This window comes from Pseudonaja textilis, chromosome 8 (assembly GCF_049901715.1).
Source record: "Pseudonaja textilis isolate UNSWEBS1 chromosome 8, rPseTex1.2, whole genome shotgun sequence".
In the NCBI taxonomy this organism is placed as follows: domain Eukaryota; kingdom Metazoa; phylum Chordata; class Lepidosauria; order Squamata; family Elapidae; genus Pseudonaja; species Pseudonaja textilis.
The window spans coordinates 19,541,633-19,560,544 of record NC_141997.1 but is presented as its reverse complement, the minus strand read 5'-3'; the positions used below and the strand labels follow the sequence as shown (position 1 = coordinate 19,560,544).

The 18,912-nt window shown below is 38.3% G+C and overlaps 1 protein-coding gene across 1 annotated transcript in view; it reads right to left on the bottom strand.

Moving 5' to 3' along the window:
• TMEM131 (transmembrane protein 131) overlaps window positions 1-18,912 on the bottom strand; it is a 93,424-nt gene that overhangs the window by 50,584 nt on the left and 23,928 nt on the right. Inside the window, exons 4-5 of the mRNA XM_087938456.1 lie at window positions 11,441-11,509; window positions 2,490-2,613 (exon numbers count right to left, since the gene is read on the bottom strand). Coding sequence (XP_087794582.1) covers window positions 2,490-2,613; window positions 11,441-11,509 — 193 coding nt within the window. The remainder of the gene's footprint in view (window positions 1-2,489; window positions 2,614-11,440; window positions 11,510-18,912) is intronic.

Sequence of the window (18,912 nt, the reverse complement as noted above, 5' to 3'; positions counted from 1 at the left end):
AATGATATAAACACATTTCATCACAGCACAGCAGCTACTAAACGTATCCCGAAAAGAACTGAAATGGCTCTACTCAGGAACGAGCTCCACAGAAAGAGATTCCAACTCGATCAGTTAAACAAAGATTTGCTAGCACTACACCTGGAATTGAGCAGCCAAATTCACCCTCTATTTGGGACAAGATAAAACAACTTACAACTTGGAGAGCTGAAACTGAAACCACTTACAAAAATGACAAACTCTTGAAGAAACTAAAGAAATTAGAACATGACAAGAAAGCCCCCAACAACTCACAACAACACCTGAAACTATTAGTATATAACGTTTCCAACAGAGAACTCACCAAAACAGATGTCCTAACCAAAGGATTCAATTATGCTATAGCAACCCCAAAAATCCCCACAGAATCCATCATATGTGCAGTAGAATCCCTCCTAACCAAATTAAATACAGATGAAGCTGATAGAATAAGACACCAAGTTACTAACATCCTATGCACAAGCAAAACCACCCAAAAGCAACTTGCACAAAAAACTAAAAGCGCTGCAAGCCCTAAAAAAGGATAGCAGCATAATCATACTTCCAGCAGACAAAGGGAATGCCACAATAGTAATGGATAGAAAAGACTATGAAACAAAATTGACAGACCTACTCCAAGACTCCACATACAAACCCATAAACACGGACCCAACCACATATCTGGAAAAATTAACCAAGAAGAAAATTATAACCAGCCACATGAGCAAAGAGATCCAACAGATGATCATCCCAAGAGAAAAACCTTCCAAACTATACGGCCTCCCAAAAATACACAAAGAAGGCATACCTCTCAGTTCCATAATTAGCTCCAGAGAAGCACCACTACAAAACCTAGCCAAATACCTAGCAAAGCAGCTACAGCCCCATGCTGAAGCAGCAGCTTCACATGTACAAAACTCATACCACCTCTTGGAAATGATCAAAGATCTACATGTGGAACAAGAAGATCTGCTTGTAAGTTTCGACGTGGTTTCACTATTCACTCAAGTCCCGATAAAAGAAACTCTAGAAATCATCAAAAATAAATACCAACCACCTGTTCATGGAAGAATTTGAATCCAGAGCCCTAGCCAATGCCACCCACAAACCCAAACTATGGTTAAGATACAGCGATGACACATTTGTGATTTGGCCCCATGGAAAAGAAAACCTAAACAATTTCCTAACACACCTAAACAGCACACACCCCAAAATCAAGTTCACCATGGAAACGGAAACAAACAACTACCATTCCTAGATGTACTAATCTACAAAAAAAAAACAGATGGCACACTAGGACACACCATATACCAGAAGAAAACACACACCAAACGCTACCTCAACGCCCAATCCCACCACCACCCAGCACAGATAAACTCCGTGGCCAAAACACTACTTGCCAGAACCCAATGCCTGGCAAACAAGTCACACATAAAGACTGAACTAAAGTACTGACAGCCAATGGCTTCCACAAAAGCAAAATCACTGGCTTGATCCACAAAAACACACTGAGACATAATGGAGACCTAGAAGATGAACAGACCTATGGAACAGCTGTCCTGCCCTACATAAGAGGTACTACAGACAAAATCAGTAAGATATTACACAGGCATCACATCAAGACTGCCTTCAAAACAGACAGAAAAATAGCAGCCATCCTTAGAAACCCCAAAGATAAAATTGACCTGGAAAACCAAGGCATATACGAAGTCCCCTGTGCATCATGCCCTGCCACATACATTGGACAGACCAATAGAAGATAAGTACCTGCCTGGATGAACACAAAATGCAGTAAAAAAGCTGGAACAAACTTCTTCACTAATCCAACACATGAAAGCCACAGGTCATAGCATCAACTTCAATGGCACCAAAACCCTGGCCACTATATAAAACCCCAGCCACAGAATTATCAGAGAAGCCATAGAGATTGAAAAAAGACCTGAAAGCATGAATAGAAGAGATGACTCCACCAGACTGTCAATTATCTGGAAGCCTGCACTCTCAAACAAAAAAATCTCCACACCACAAGCCAGCCGTTAAACACCTGGGCACAAACAAACTCCCCCTGATACCTCCAGCTCAAACACACCCCAACCAGGCACCCAGATGAAACCTAGCTTCCTAATAAATGATAGCTGTCCATTTACTCAGAGCCAAGCCACACTAAAAGCCTCCAATAGAGGAAACACAATGTTGCCAGCCAATCAAGACAAAAAAAGCTACAAAACAGACAGAAGATATTAGAAACACCAATCAAGCAGAACATAGCAAACGGCCGAAACTTTGCTGCAACTTTAAAAGTACAACTATAATGATGTGGGAAAATACCCGAACAAAGCTGAATACCAAACATATTTTAGTTTATAGTTTACAGTATCCCATATTTGGGATTTTGTTTAAAGTACTGTTTATTATGAAGGGGTAAAAAGATTCCACAATAACAGCAATTTCATAAAGCAAAGCTAGCTCACCCTATTTTGAAAAAAAGAAGCATGAAAGTGTGACGTCGTTGCAGATATTGAAACTAATATAATAGTCTCTTCTGAACTGGGATTATGCAAGTAAACTTTTTCCATTTTCGGCATCCCAACTGGCCTGTAGAAAAAGAAAGACCAGAAAAAGCATTTAGAATTTTTTTATCTTTTATCTTACCACAGTAAATTTATATTTGCAGGTCATAATGTATTTGATACATTGTGAAAAAAGATTCTGGTATACATATTATCATTATGAATATCTGTCTTATTCATTTCTATAGGTGGTATATTTAGTATTAAATTAACAAAACAAAGAAATGCAAATGTACAAGCAGTATTTAGCTCTTTGTCCTAAACCAAACAAGAATTTGCATGATGCAGCAACACTGAATGGCATGTTAAAGAATTACTAACTTTAACATGTGCAAAGAAATAAAAATGAAAGTTTTTACATGAGAGACAAGCTTTATATAAAGGAAATTATACCAATAAAGTTATTATTCCATAATAATCATAGGTTATCACTATGTTAATTCTACAATGTGAGTTACAGCAGTAAGCAAGTAAGATTATTTAAGCAGGCATTTATGCTAGGGACTATAAATTTATTTATAAAATTGTTGGCATGCTGCTTTGAAGCGTCAGTTGAAAATGGAGTCAACTAATATTCCAATTAAATATTATTTCTTCTATTAATAATTAAGAGAACAAGCATATACGCTGCTTTAAAGTACTGATATATTTTTGATCTGAAAAGAATACAGCACTGCAATTACAATTCTCAAAAATAAGTTTCTAGAGTTCATGTTTAGGATTAGAGACAGTCTTCGGAACTATCAGCCCTTTGAAGAAAGCTAGGTCAGAAAACAGACTCCAAAAGTACTATAACAATCCTTTTTTATTGTAATCCTTTTATTTATGTAGGCCACCATAACAGAAATTTGAAAGTCATTTAAAAGCATTTCCCCTTCTTCCCTCATACTCAACAGCGTTAAATTAAGGTGGAACAAGCTTGCATTCCAATGTTTTTTTCTATCCTGGACTTAAATCATGTTTTGTTAACTAGGGTCACATGGTATCTCCAAGTCATCTTGGTTTTTCTTAAATAAAAACTAAACTAAAAGCTGTAGAAAAGAATGAACAATATTAATTTAGTTAACAAGGTTAACTAAATTAATATTCAATAGCCAGTCACAGTTTGATTACTATACAATCTTGATTTCAAGCAACTAATTGTGATGAATACCTTCACTGAAATAACAAACTTCATTTGTTCACCCTCCCCTGGATCCTCAGGACTGCTGGCATAACCAGAGGGACCTTCTAATCCTCAGAAATGATGAAGCTGACTTCACCTTAGGAGCGGGAAAGGGGAAAAAGATTCTGCTATAATAGAAAAGGCCCACTGCCTGGGGACTCCCAGATATAGCTCCCTAAATCAGGGAACGAAAAACATGCCCATTTTGTTAGATCTAATGGATGAGCGGGGTAATCTCTCAAATAACCTGATCCCATGCCAAACAGGGCTTTAAAGTTCAACACCAGCATCCTGAACTGGACCTGCAAGCAAACTGGTAACCAATGCAACTTACAAAAAATTTGTAGTCACATCCTGTGTACTAACTGCAACTTCCGTGGATCAGGAAATCCTGTTCACAGCCAATCACTTAAGTCACCTCCCTCACGGATTATTGTAAGCTCTGGATGAAAATAGCCCTGGAAAGCATTCAGAAGCTATGGCTGGTAACAAGCCTGGACAATGACGGTTTACCCACTGCTTTGGGAGCTGCAATGATTGCCAGTAGGCCTCTGGATGTAATTCAAGGGCTTGTTGCCACCTTTAAGATCATATATGGATTATCTGGGGGCATCTTCTCCATTATTCATCTAATGCTAGGGACTATCTAATCAAATTGAACAGGGTCAATTACCTCCAGGTCCTGTCTACACAAGAATGACACTTGTTTTGGGCCTCATAATTTTTCCCATACCTCTCTAGGAAATTCCCTTCTCTAAAGAAACCAGTCTACTAATCCCCTTTTGGGTCTCAGGAGAGTAGTCATGACTAAATAATTTATCAAGTGCAGGAAAAGAGCATGGTATGATTGAAGATTTGAACATGTAGTTGCATGCTGTTGTACATTTATTTATTTTATTTGTCAATCGCTTACAAGATAATAGGTATAAGTATATACATAGTTATGAATACATGAAATGGGTACATATAAGAAAAATAAAAGAAACAATAGGACAGGGACGGTAGACACATTGTTGCGCTTATGCACGCCCTCTACAGACCTCTTAGGAAAGGGGTGAGGTCAACAGTAGACAGTCTAAGGTTAAAGTTTTTGGGGTTTGGGGAAGAAACCCCAGAGTCAGGTAGAGTATTCCAGACATTGATTACTCTGTTGCTGAAGTCGTATTTCCTGCAATCAAGTTTGGTGCGGTTAATCTTGAATTTGTATCTATTGTTTGCTCTTGTGTTGTTATGGTTGAAGCTGAAGTATTCGTTGACAGGTAGGACAGTGCAATGTATGATTTTATATACTATACTTAAATCAGACTGAAGATGGCGTAATTCAAGGTTTTCTAGGTCTAGAATTTCAAGTCTGGTGGCATAAGGTATTCTACAATGAGTAGAGGAGTGGAGAACTCTTCTTGTGAAATATTTCTGGACTTTCTCAACTGTGCTAATATCAGATACGTAATGTGGGTTCCAGACTGATGAGCTGTATTCAAGTATTGGTCTAGCAAATGTTTTGTATGCTCTAGTTAGTAGTGTGATATTACTAGAGAAAAAGCTATGTAGGATTAGTTAACAACTCTTAATGCCTTTTTGGCTATGGAGACACAGTGGGCTTTAGCACTTAGATAATTAGAGAGGAGTATTCCAAGGTTCTTTACAGAGCTTGGATCATCAACAAGATCTTGACTATTCAGCTTGTATTTTATTTTCTGATTTTTTTTGCCAATATGTAAGACAGAGCATTTATTTGTTGAGATTTGAAGTTGCCATTTGTTTGACCATTCTGATACATAGTCAAGATCTTTTTGAAAGGTAACAGTATTGTCTGTGGTATTGAACAGGTTTACATCATCAGCGAAGAGAACGCAGTTGCTCTTAATATGATCACAGAGGTCATTTATGTAGAGTATGAAGAGAGTTGGTCCTAGAACACTGCCTTGGGGGACACCACTATTGACAGGTACAGAATTTGATAGGACGCTCCCATTTTTGACCATTTGTTGTCTGTTTGACAGGAATGCTTCTATCCAGTTATGCAGGTGTCCAGAGATACCATAAGATTTTAATTTTAGGAGTAGTTTGTCGTGTACCACTGAATCAAAGGCTTTACAGAAGTCTATGTAGATTGCATCTATTGCTCTGCCCTGATCGAGTTGTGTAGTCCATATATTTTTGCAGTGTTAGAGTTGCAAATTACAGGATAGTTTTTTCCTGAAACCAAATTGTTTATTGGAGAGTAGGTTGTTTGTCTCTAAGTGGAGGATAATGGATTGGTTAATAATTGATTCCATGACTTTACAGGTGATGCAGCATAAAGAGATTGGTCTGTAATTTTCAACTAGGCTGGGGTCTCCCTTTTTGAAGATGGGGATGACCGTGGCTTGTGACCATAGTTTTGGCAAGGAGCTTGTCCTGAAAGATTTTTCAAAGATTATGCTTAAAGATTCGGCTATGGAAGTGGATAGCGTTTTTAAGAAGTAGGCACATATTCCGTCCAGTCCAATAGATAGAGATGGTTTTAGATTGCGTAGTGCTTTTTCAACATTGTATTTTGTAAAATCGATATGTATTAGATCATTGTAGTTGTCTGTGGTTCGGCTAGGAAATACTGGGCATGATCCATTGCTGTTTACAAATACTGAGCCGAACAATGTGTTAAAGATGTTGGCTTTAATGGTGTCGTCGTTGCAGTCTTTACCATTAGGTCCTATTAGGGGTGGGATGGACCTTGAGTCTTTTAGTTTGTTGTTTACAAAATTGTAAAAAGCACGGGTGGAATTGGTGCATAGAAGGTTTTCTTCTTGTTTAATGTGATAATTGGTGCATTCGGTCTTTATCTGGTGGCATAATTTTTTGTATCGGCTTTTGAAATTGGCAGATTTGTTTTTCCGCCAGAGTGATCTCTTTTTGGATTGAAGTTTCCTTATTGTTATAGGTAATCTATTTTTTTTGTTTTGTTTTCGGAGTTGTTCTTGGTACATATAGTTTGATGACTCTTTTGACTTCAAGTAAAAATATGTTGTAATGGTCTTCAACAGTATTGCATCCAGTGAATAGAGATTGCCAATCAAGGGATGAGAGATCGTTGTCTATAAGATCATAGTTACATAGTGATGATTTTTGTGTGGGCGTATGTTGAGACAAAAGTCAATCATATTGTGGTCACTGCTGGAAAAGGGTTCTTTTAGTTTGTATTCCGTAAATTAAATTCAAACTATTGCAGAAGATGAGATCGAGGCAGTTGTTTAGCCTAGTGTTGTTGGTTACTAGTTGTTCCAGTCCCAGATTTGTAACAGCATTGTAGAAGGTTGTGTGTATGGGCTCAGTTGTACATTCATTTAGTCAATATGAGGTAGATTGAAGTCACCAAGAAAGATAAAAGCGTGTGGGCAGGATGCTGCCCATGTTAGTAGTGTATTTAGCTTGTTTACATGTTCGATGTCATAATCAGGTGCTCTGTAACATAGTAAGAATCGAAATGTGATATTTAAGGATAGTTCACAGATGATGGTCTCAGGAAGAGCAAGCTCCTGGGTAACTTGGATGTTTTTTAGATGTAAGGACTTTTTATAGAAGATAGCAACACCACCTCCCCTACGAATTTCACGATCTGATCGGTAAACATGATAGTCTCTTACTGTGGTAATGGAGTCAGGGAGAGATGCATTAAGCCATGTTTCACAGACAAATATGATGTCGAATTTAGCCATATTTAGGAAGAGGAGAAATTCAGGTATTTTATTCGCAAGGTTTCTTACATTGAGTAGCTTGCATTTAAGGCCAGTTGTGGTTGGAACAGAGGTAGTTAGGGGTAGGCGTGCCTAGTTTTGAGTGATGTTGGATTGGATGGGGTGGGGTTGGATGCGGAGTTGTGGGTTGTGTGACTTTCTTTTGATGCAATAGGGTTGGAATTGAGGTAGTTAGGGGCGTGCATGCCTAGTCTTGGGTGATGGAGGATTAGTTGAGGTAGGGTTGTGGTTGAAGGTTAAAGCTGAGTTGCAGGTTGCGTGACTTACTTTTGATACAGTCTAATGTACAGGTCCTTCTCTCCATTGTCTAGATGTTTTTTGAATTCAGTGCGGAGTACACAGGAGCGGGCACATTGCTGTATGGTTAGGTCAGGGCGACAACGGAGGTTCTTATGGTTGGTGTTGGTTTTGGCGAGTGAATTTATAGTGTAAATGAATTTACATTTGCTTGATTCATTTTTGCAATTGACCCTGCAGAAGCGTGGGGCCACAGAGCCGTCTCTGTTTTTGAGCTCTCGGCCAATGTGGGTAATGTCAAGTATTTCATCAGGGGTGGTGGTTGATGCTTGATAATCACTGATGATGTTTCGGACAGTTGTGATATCATCATTATCACTGATGTCCTTTAGATCAAATAAGATGGTGTTTGGATGTTTCTGTTCACGCTCAACAGCTTCTCTGATGAGGATTGGGATATCATTATTTGTCTGGCTTATGTTTTTTTGTGGATGTGGTTGTTGGGTAGAGATGTGGTTTGTAGCTATTGGATGTTCAGGTTTTTGCGTTGTGTCTTTTTTTTCAAGGTTGGATAATCTTTCTTTTAAGGCGTCCAGGGATGCTACTATGGTGTCAAGGGATGTTATTCGTGTTTCTATGGTATCAACTCTTTCAAACAGATCCAGTTTGGGTCTGCATGATTTGCAGAGATATGGAAACTCATTGGATGATTCTAGGTATTGAATCATTTGCTTGGGTAATCCTAAGCAGTCATGATGAGCATATTTGTTACATAGAGAACATTTGATGGAGTTTTCATTATCCTTTAGAGTTTTGTAGCATTTAAGACATGTGCAGGAATCTTGTGGTTCATTGGTGGGGATTACTTTCTCTTTAGGTTGTGGTTTGGCATTGGATTCTTTTCTTGGCATGGTAGGTTTGTTAAGATGGTACATTGATTAAATTAATTAATGGAACAATTTTGGGTAATCAATATAGCCAATATCACACCGATCAATCAATTGCAGTAATCTCTCTAGTCAAATAATTTTCCTAAGCAACAATCAGCCTCATCAATTAATTACACTAATTGCTAATCAATTAATTACACTAATCATTAATCACACTGTTCAATTAAATTCACTAAATCACTGATTTTACTAATCAATTAAATTACATGAATCATGATCTTTTAAACTAATCAGTAATCACACTATTTGCACTAAACACACTAATCAATTAAAACAATAAATCAATTAAACCATTAATGAAATATTTTATAGAAATTGATTATCTAATCATTGATATAGGTGATGAGGTACAAAAGTTGTAAGTTTTGAGGTAATGAATTAATCAGTGTTTGATTAAAGTAATGAGGTGGTATTGAGAGTCTGCAAGGAAAGGGTTAATTGTTTTACTAGCAGCTGTGATTTACTAGGTCGGAGGAATTTATTGCTCTGATTGCTGCTGCTATTACTCTGTAAACAATAGGCTATAACAAGATGTTCAAAGCACGCTGGATTTTTGAAAGAGAGCAAAACTCGCTGAATTAAAACACTTTAACTACAATCAATATGTCTTTGAATAAGATTGTTTTCCAATAGTTTCCTAAAGTTCACATTTGTGTGCGTGTGTGTGTGTGTGTAATATTTTGATATTGCATTTGGTTTATTTTATGATTCATTATTTCAGACATATTTTTTACTGAGGTGCTGCCCAGATGCTTTCCAGAATTGGGTGGTATGCAAATAAAGGAAAGGAGTTGTAAGCAACTATACATCTCCATTTCAAGAGCTATGAGCCAGTGCTATCCAAAGATATTTCCGTGGTCATATGGCGAGCATGATATCATGGAATGCTGTTTCCTCCCGACCAAAGTGGTACCTATTCATATTTGCATACTTTCAAACTGCTAGGTGGGCAGGAGCTAGGTGAAGATGGGAGCTCACCCTATCATGTGATGCTTGGGGTTCGAACCCAGACTGTCAGCTTTCCAGCCAACAAATCCAGCATCTTAACCACTGAGCCATCATGCTGCCCATGCAAACAAAGTAACTATACTGTATAATTAAACAACACCAAAGTAGAGCATTAATAAAACTCTTTCCTCATTTCCTTATTTAATTAGGGGTCTCATAATCTTAATTAAGAATTTACCCGCTTAATGCACTCCCCTCCTTTGGGGTGAATCTGATGAATCCTCCTTTGGGGTGGATCCTTTGGGAGAATCCTCTGGGAAGCTTGGTGCTAAGGGTCTGTAGGATGATTCCCTTTCTCTTCTGTTTGGATTGGAAGGTTTGCCTCTGCTCGAAGGGCAAAGTGGATAGATGATTCCCGTTTTAAAACTACCGGGAGGGGTGGAGAGGAAGCTGCCTGGCCAGTCTGCATTCTTAGGGGACTGACGGAGGGAATGAGAGTAAAAAAAACTTAAAGAGGTGGAAAAGGTCCAGGGGGCGTCGGGGGGGCTGGAGCAAGAGGAGAGTTCCTGACTATACAGGGGACAAAACCATGACCCAAAGCTCTGGGTCGGGAAGCAAAGTGAGGTGTGGAGTGGGGAGAAATGATGGCATCACCCTCCTGCCGGCGCTTCCACCCACCGAAGTCCAAAAGACTCACTGACTTCCAGGATGTTGTCGATGCAGCTGTCGTCAATCAAAGTGATGCCCCGTGGGAGGGTAGGCAATTCTCATCAGCAGCGGGGTCTGTCCCACTGATGCTGCTGTTGTTGGAGACGGCACTGGTGAGAGAGGCGCCAGCGCCGGCAGGAACTGTGGAAGCTACGGAGGTCACTTCCCACCTGAGAAGTGACTGAAATGAGGCGCCAGCGCTGGCAGGAACTGTGGAAGCTACGGAGGTCACTTCCCACCTGAGAAGTGACTGAAATGCTGCTGGCGGAGGAATTCACAGCACTCCAAACACGGCAGCAGTACAGGCAAAAGGGAAAGCAACGGCGGTGGAGGAAGCAGCAGTGGTGGGCACGATGCAAAGTGCCCCACCGCCGCTGAGGCCAACATCCATGCTGCCGCCCACCCGCTGACCCGGCCTGCAAGCAGCACCATACCCGGGTCTGCAGCAAAGGCACTTGGCAGGGGTAGGGAGCCCTCCGTGCTCCGCCATGATCAGCTGTTAGGAGCGGCTGGTGGCGAGGCGTGGCTGCCCACGGGGTGCTCTAGGTGGGGGTGCGCAGGGGGGGAGAAATTAAGTCATCCCCAAAAGACGGCCTAGCCATTTTTTCGGGGGTCAAAAGAAAATAAGGTCTGGCCTTATTTTCTGAGAAACACAGTAACATCATGTTATTATCATTTTTGCTCTTTTAACATCAATGCTGCTGCTACTACAACTATTTGATTTATTACCTTCTATTTTATGCAACTTAGAGTATGCACATAATGCTTCCTCCTCCAATTTTCCACACAACAACCTGATAAGATGGGTTAGGCTGGCCCAAAGTCATCAAGTTGACCTTTATGCCAAAGGAAGAATTAGATATCATGGTCACCTGGCTTATAGTTCAACATCTTAACACTTTACGTTTATATAACCCCTGATTTATTTCACACCTTCTATTCAAGGGATGTAAAAATGGCAGCTGTTGCTTTGCACCATGTGCACAAAGTGCAATCTGACATAATAAAAAATAAGTTTATGCAATAGTTTCTAGAACTGAAACCTTGTACTTTTTTTTTTTTCTGAAGGCATTGTTTAGTACATTAACTAAAATATTTCCAACTTACTGTTCATGAAAATCCAACATTGGTGGTTCAAACCGAATAGGTCTGCAATTTCCTCGATACATAGATACACTGTTATACAAAAAGAAAAGACATTCAGTTTTAACTAATGCTCAGATATATAGCTAAAAATTTTATAATCTAACTTTAACAATAGCTAAACATTTTGTGTTATAGTGGAGCCATTTTTTACATAAAAATACATCTTTTTCCTACAAATATAGGCAGTGTCTTAGACCATACAGACAACTTACATTCAGAAATCTGGTTGAAAAAAGGCTATGGCTCACATTATGAAGTACTTCAAAAAAAACTTTTGAGTGGCAGCAAGCAGTGCAGGAGCACTGAAGCAACCAATAACCTATTTACCAAATTTCAACTCCATGAAAGTCATTGGTCCCAGATTTTGGATGTATTTTGTAAATTAGCTCATTTGAGGTATTGTGGTTCAAAAAAACCTTTTGAATAGCAGCAAACAGTGCAGGAGCATTGAAGCAACCAATCACCTATTTACCAAATTTCAACTCCTTGAAAGTCATTGGTCCCAGATTTTGGATGTATTTTGTAAATTAGTTCATTTGAGGTATTGTGGTTCAAAAGCTGTTGCCCTGCGATGCCTATTTCATCTAGTTAAAGGTTATAGATATGAGAGTTTTATGAGTATACAGATTATGGATAATTTAAGATATTACTTATAATATAATATGTTGTATTAATGGGACCAGTGTGGACCTTTGAGTATTCTGTGCATATATATATATATATATATATATATATATATATATATATATATATATATATATATATATGTGTGTGTGTGTGTGTGTGTGTGTGTGTGTGTGTGTGTGTGTGTGTGTTTTCTGAGGTTCTCGCGGTATTTGTATGTGGATCTTTGGTTGTTGGGTTTTCTCCGCGTAAGATTCGAAGTATCTAGGCAACGTTTCGATGAAGTCTCATTCATCATCTTCAGGCTTCTGTCCTCGGCTCTTGCTTCTCTGAGAAGCAAGAGCTGAGGACAGAAGCCTGAAGATGAATGAAACTTCATCGAAACATTGCCTAGATACTTCGAATCTTACGCGGGAGAAAACCCGAACAACCAAAGATCCGTATATATATATTCTTAAGTTTTCGCGGGTACTTAAATGTATGGCGTTCAGCTTTGTTCGGGTATTTTCCCACGTCATTGTAGTTGTGCTTTTAAAGTTGTAGCAATGTTTCGGCAGAATCTCATCTGCCATCATCAGGCTTCTGTATAGTGTTCATCTGTGAGTCAGACTGATGATGGCAGATGAGATTCTGCCAAAACGTTGCTACAACTTTAAAAGCACAACTACAATGACGTGGGAAAATACCCGAACAAAGTTGAATGTCATTTTGGGAAAAAGAATGGTTATTTTTCACTTCCAGGTAGTTTTAGATGACACAAATTATTTCTATCAATTTTAGTTTAGCTAATATCATGATTTGGAGATGGAAATAGTCTTGGTTGGACTTCTAATTACAGATATAAGAAGAACAGACTTCTTTCAGTGGCTATTATTAACTATGATATCTGACTGGGTCAACTTGCCACAGTAGTATTTAAGGGTGGTAAATCAACTCCTGGAATCTGCAGGAATGTTCATGAATGTAATGCTGAGAAACAAGAACAATGGTATTTGTTCTTTAAGGTAAAATGGTTCCATTCATAATTTCCAACCAACTTTTAAATTAGCAAAAAGAACCATTGGGGAATTTAGCTTAAGTATCATAAAGGCACAAATCTTATTATAATTATATATTATACTATCTATTCAGACAACTTCCAACAAGACATTCATTACAAAAGCTGTAATAAAATAATATGAAAATGAACTTTATTTTATTTAATATAATATAATATAATATAAGACTGGATGTAATTCTTATTCACGGCCAAGTGAAATTGCAATGGCGGGGGATGCTAAAGTCCGTCGGCATGAGCCTAGGCTCTTGCGCCAGGATCACTTACTCTTGTTGATCCGATCGTGGCCTCAGCGTCGGGAGCCCCTGACACTGGAATTAACAGTAGGCAGGGCCGAAGCCCTACCTCCACAAATGGTGGCGGCTCAACCGATGCCTCAGGAGTGCACCTCTTCAACGTTTGAGTTGTTTTTCCTCTCCAATCCTGCTGATTTTAGCTTTCTTTAGAAGTACTCTGAGAGCTAAGCTGACGCACGTCCAGCTGAGAAGGGAACGGAGTCAAAAGCTGGGTAACCATGGCAACAGAGGCAGGTCTAAACAGTTTGGCAGACTCAGTCCCAAGATGAAGGAGGTGGAGTTTACCCTGTCCTGGACTCTTGCAGCATTATAATGGAGAAATGTAGGTATATACTGTGTATCTTTATTATGGTCAGTATAACACCAGTACAGATAAAACAATAAAAGTAGTAACAGCGGTAAAAGCAATAGATTTCATTTGTTCATTAAGTCAAAGCTAAAATAGAGATGATGCAGGGGCTATTGCCTTCTAATAGAAATTGGACACAGGCTTAATCTAGTTTATAAGGATCTCAGCCAAGCAAGGAAACCTTTTATCTCTACAGAAAGGGCAACAGAGGATGGCATGTCTCCAAGTTTTTACCTCTCCTGTATTAGAGGACCAAAGCTATTATACTACTGGGTGCTGTTTATACTTGCCCTTCAGTACAGTAGAGGGGAGGATTTAGCATTTTATCAGCATAAAAGGTTTTCTGTGGCTTGGTGTTTCTAATTATGAAAGTATCCTTGCAGGAATCACTAAATATTTGAACCACTCTAAGGCTAAACAAACCTGGTATCTTTTCAATTTTCCTGGCATTCTATGCCAAAGATTCTTTATTTAGCCCTGTCATAATCCAATTTTAGAGGAGAAATCCAGAAGGGAATAATTTCAGTTGGACTGATTTGATCCAGAAAGATTGATAGGCATTGTGGAGGAGTGGGGTGTCTGTGCAATCCTCTAGGGCCATAATTTTAAAGATACAATATACACCCTTGCCTCTACCTTAATTGATATTTGTCTCCAGCCAAAGGATAACTTTTGGGGCACTTCAAGAGAGCTATAAAGTTGCTCTAAGAGACTGCACTTGTTCCAGAAGGGCGAAATGAGGAGGCAGAGCCTGCCTGCATCTCATAAAATAATTCTGCCTTTGATTTTGCCTGAGAGATTTATCACTGCTGCTATGAAGTATTCTCATCCCTTGTATAGAAACTTAAGGATGGCATCTGAGGCTTTCTGTACTATTGTGGTTGTATACCAACTATGGGTCTTTTTAAGCCAAGGCATGCAATACCACTTTAAAATATTTAAAACTAATAACCTGTTTAATTTGCCAGCATCTATGTGCCATATGACTCTTGGAAAAAAAACCAAGACTTTCTTTGTTTGCTTGTTTGTTTTTAATAACTGATAAGATTGTCTTGCTTACAGTATTCTGCCAGTTCCTCCAGAGACCTTCTGACTAGATTAGTGAAAAGAAATAACCACTGCATGGTCTGCATAAAATAAAAGGAGATCTGGCAGCCTTCCAGTTGAGGAGTGTGAAACGCTGCCTTACTGAGGCAGAGATGTTACTGCTGTCTTCTAAATTTTGAGATAACACACTGTTTCCAATATTAGTGGCCACCATATCATTCCTGTTCATGATTCATGAATAATATAAATGGACAGGTGCATTTTTTACCAAGGTTTACTGATTTGGCTGTAAAATAAGGATCACTAGTTATATGCAAGCATGAAAATTATTTTGAAGGTTTAAAACAGTTTCATTTTAAAGCAGGTAATAATTGATCTATAAAATCCAAATAACCTAATATATGGATAATTGTATATGCCAATATTGAATACTAAGATTGATTTACTTAAAAAAAGATTGGCAGATATATGAGACATGGCATTTTCAAAGGGTCCCATGGTTATGGCATTTTCTCCTGGAAAAAATGAAGAAATCCAGTACTCTGTCTTCTTGATCTCTTGACTATATTTTATATTTACCTAAGATTTTATCATTCATATTCTAAAACTGAGAAGTTTTTTCTTAAAAGACAAAAATATGAGTTTACATCAGAATTCATCAGAAAATTTGAGATGGGAGATCAAAAAAGTTTAATTTTTTTAAATTAAAAAACTTTTTAAAGTTGGATTCATTAGAACTTCATATGCACAATTATGCAATTTCCTTGGCAATTATACAAAAGTGGGCTCTACTGTTTATTTCTGGGATCTTTTTAAGACTTTCACCTTTAAAGTCTGCAGCCCTGGATTTTCAGGTAGACTCTCATACTCATATGTTCTAAGTTTGTTTAACTTTTCTGAAATCAATGAAAATTAGCTTAGAAGCTGCCACCTCCTGAAGATTCAATTTATAGCTGTAGAAAAGAGTATCTTAAGATATAATTTTTAAAAGGACATATTACATTAATAATTCTTCAATAATCTTCCCCACACCCACACTACAATTAATATCACTGCTTCATCTGTGTGGTAACTGGCTAGTAAAATGAAATAAAACAAAGATCAGTCATTAAAATGAAATAAAAGATCAGCCACTGAAATGAAATAAAACAAAGGTCAGCCTCAGGCTACAAAAAGGGTTTCCCACCCATAGCCTAGATGGCTCTGGGTGATTCAGCATTTTCCATGAGCAGCCAGCCACCTGTTGGTTAAATCAGATTACTGAACATAAAAGCAAAATTGCTTTATGTGTTGTGAAAGAAATAACCACTCTTGAGAGAAATTGGTTGCAGATGAACAAGAGCAAAATGTTAGAATGTGGGCAAGTCTAAGATGCTATCCAAGGCTGATAACTGTTCTAGAAATTAAAGGCCAAGTAGGACAGAAAGAATCAACATGATCAAAATGATGGAATCAGGGGAAATTAAACCTAAGATATTAACTGGACAGTAATGTTAAACAACTGAGATTTCTGAAGACCAAGAATTTTCATTTAGTTAGGATTTAGCATGGGTAAATCCAGAAATTAATTTACTGTAGTTATCAAATATGCACTTAAGGGGCTCTCATTGTAATTCAATACCCAATAAATTGATCTGTTTCCTCCCCTGAATCTTTAAGAACTTCCACATGTATTTGCCTTGATTAACAATAACTTGGATGGTTGCTATCAATTCCAGAAGATCCCCATCTAAATCAGATAAAGATTAGCTCGTGCACTGCTCAGCTATGTGGTGATTAGAATAAACCCAGCCTGGAACAGCCATCAGTACTTTGGTTTTAACTGAATCTAGGGAGATCCAGATTCAAAGATTCCACTTTTAGCAATGGAAAGTTATTGGGGCAATCCTTTAATCCTACTTATCTTACAAGAGGGTTGTTTTGTGAAAAATAAGGATTTTAGGTTTGCCACTTTGAGACTTTGAGAAAAATTATATGCATCAATTAAATACATAAAAGAGATAAATAATAATCTCACACATTTTCCTGTTTCACCTGGACAGTAATTTTTGCTTATCCTTTGCTAGTTCTTTGAAACAGCAATGCTTCCTGAACAATCATGCAAGAAGGTTATATAACATTTTAAGGCCAAGAGCCACAACTGGCCAAGAGTACATTCCATACTATCAAATAGTACTAAGGGCCAAGACAAAAATAAAATCTAAACATCAGACTGGCAGCTTTTGCAGAGGTTTACATGAAGAACTGCACATGATCTTAAATCTGCAGATTATGCATTCCTGTTACAAGGAAAAGACTGCAAGGGATCTTGTATTCAGATAACACAACTCTAAATTGCCCTGATGAATCTAGACTGAAGTAATGTTAGTACTTTTAATACTCACTAAATATTAAACAGTGAATGCAGGATTTCTTCACAGATAAAAAGCCTACACAGTTTCTATCCTGGATAACTGGCTGGGGAATTCTGAATTTCTGCTAGTTATATCTGCCTTGGCCCTCCCTGAAATGGCAAGCAAAAGCTAGAGGATATAATATTAAGAGAGAAGTAATCTGCTGTAACTGTATTCTCTTCATCCAGTGTAAAAGAAGAAAAGGCTGAAAAGATCTGGTATTTGAAAAGGTCATGTATAATGCAAAAAGAGATACAACAAAATATGGGTAAAATATTGAGAAGCATGTTTGGGAAGCCAAGTGTAAAATAATAATTTGATTATCAGCAAACCCTGAGAGTCATTTTTATTGCAGTAAGATATAAATGCAGCAAACACATACATTATGTAAATTTAATAAATAAAGTCAAATTTGGTTATGCTGCCAGGCCTGGAGATTCCAAGAAACTGGAGATTTATCTGATGATTCCATTGCTGAGTCAGGGGTAGGATTCCAATTTTTAAACAACCGGTTCTGTGGGTGTGGCTAGGTGGGCGGGCCACGTGACTAGGTGGGCGTGGCCTCTACTTTTTTTTGCAGGCCCTGGGGGGGGGCGTTATGGCTCCCAGGCTTCCCTGGGGCCCAGGAAGGCAAAAAACAGAGGGGGGGGGCAAAGCACCTCCTGGGGGAAGCATAAGACAGTGAGGGGGATCCTTGTACAGCTGATCATCGGAACACCTGATTGTCGGGAGGGGAAAAGAAAGAAATACCTTAAGGAGTGACGGTGGGGGAGAACACAGTTAGTGATGTCGGGCATGCATGCAATGTCACGCATGTGTGATAAGGACTAACTGGGAGGGGAGGGCAGAGAGTGGTGGGCCAGCCAGGACACAATTTGCCAGTTCTCCGAACTGCACAGAATCATAACAACCAGTTCTACAGAACCGGTCCGAACCGGTAGAATCTCACCCCTGCTGAGAGGGTCATTTTTGTCTTCCCTCTGCCCAGGATCAGTATTTTGGTTTTTATGTTATTTATTACTGTAGCTTTTAGATTTTTTTATCTACTTTATATTGGCTGCCTTTATGTATTGTTGTGCACTCTCCAGAGTCCTCTTTGGGGGGAGATGGGCAATTATATAAATTGGATTAGTAAATTATTTTATTTACTAAGTATACTTGAAATAAAAAAGCTGAGCAGAAACACCTCCAGTCAATGTTGTTAGTTAATTTAGGAAAACTGAAGTATGGAAACTCTTGCTATGAGGAAATCTCTACAGTGAAGAATTTACTAATTTCAAAAAAGATTGTGTACTAATATAAAATAGTACCTAAGTATTTAATAGTATTAAATAATAACTATCTGAGGACCATACAAAATATGTCTAGTGCCATTTTGTGACTGGCTCCTTTGTTGTACTGCCATCCCATAGTTATGATCAATTCTCTCAAAAGCTATAAAATTTAAAAACTTCTCATAAAGGGGATTAGTAGCCATTGAAGAGATTTACATATCCCACTTTTTCTTTACCCATGCTAATTATATCTGAAAGCAGGTGGGATTCAAAATGTAACTATAATTAAAAATTTGAATCCTAGATCTGTGCAAACTGTTGAAATGGTTCTTTTGCAGATTCATATATAAAGAAGACACTTCTAAAATATAGTACATATAGTAATATAGTACA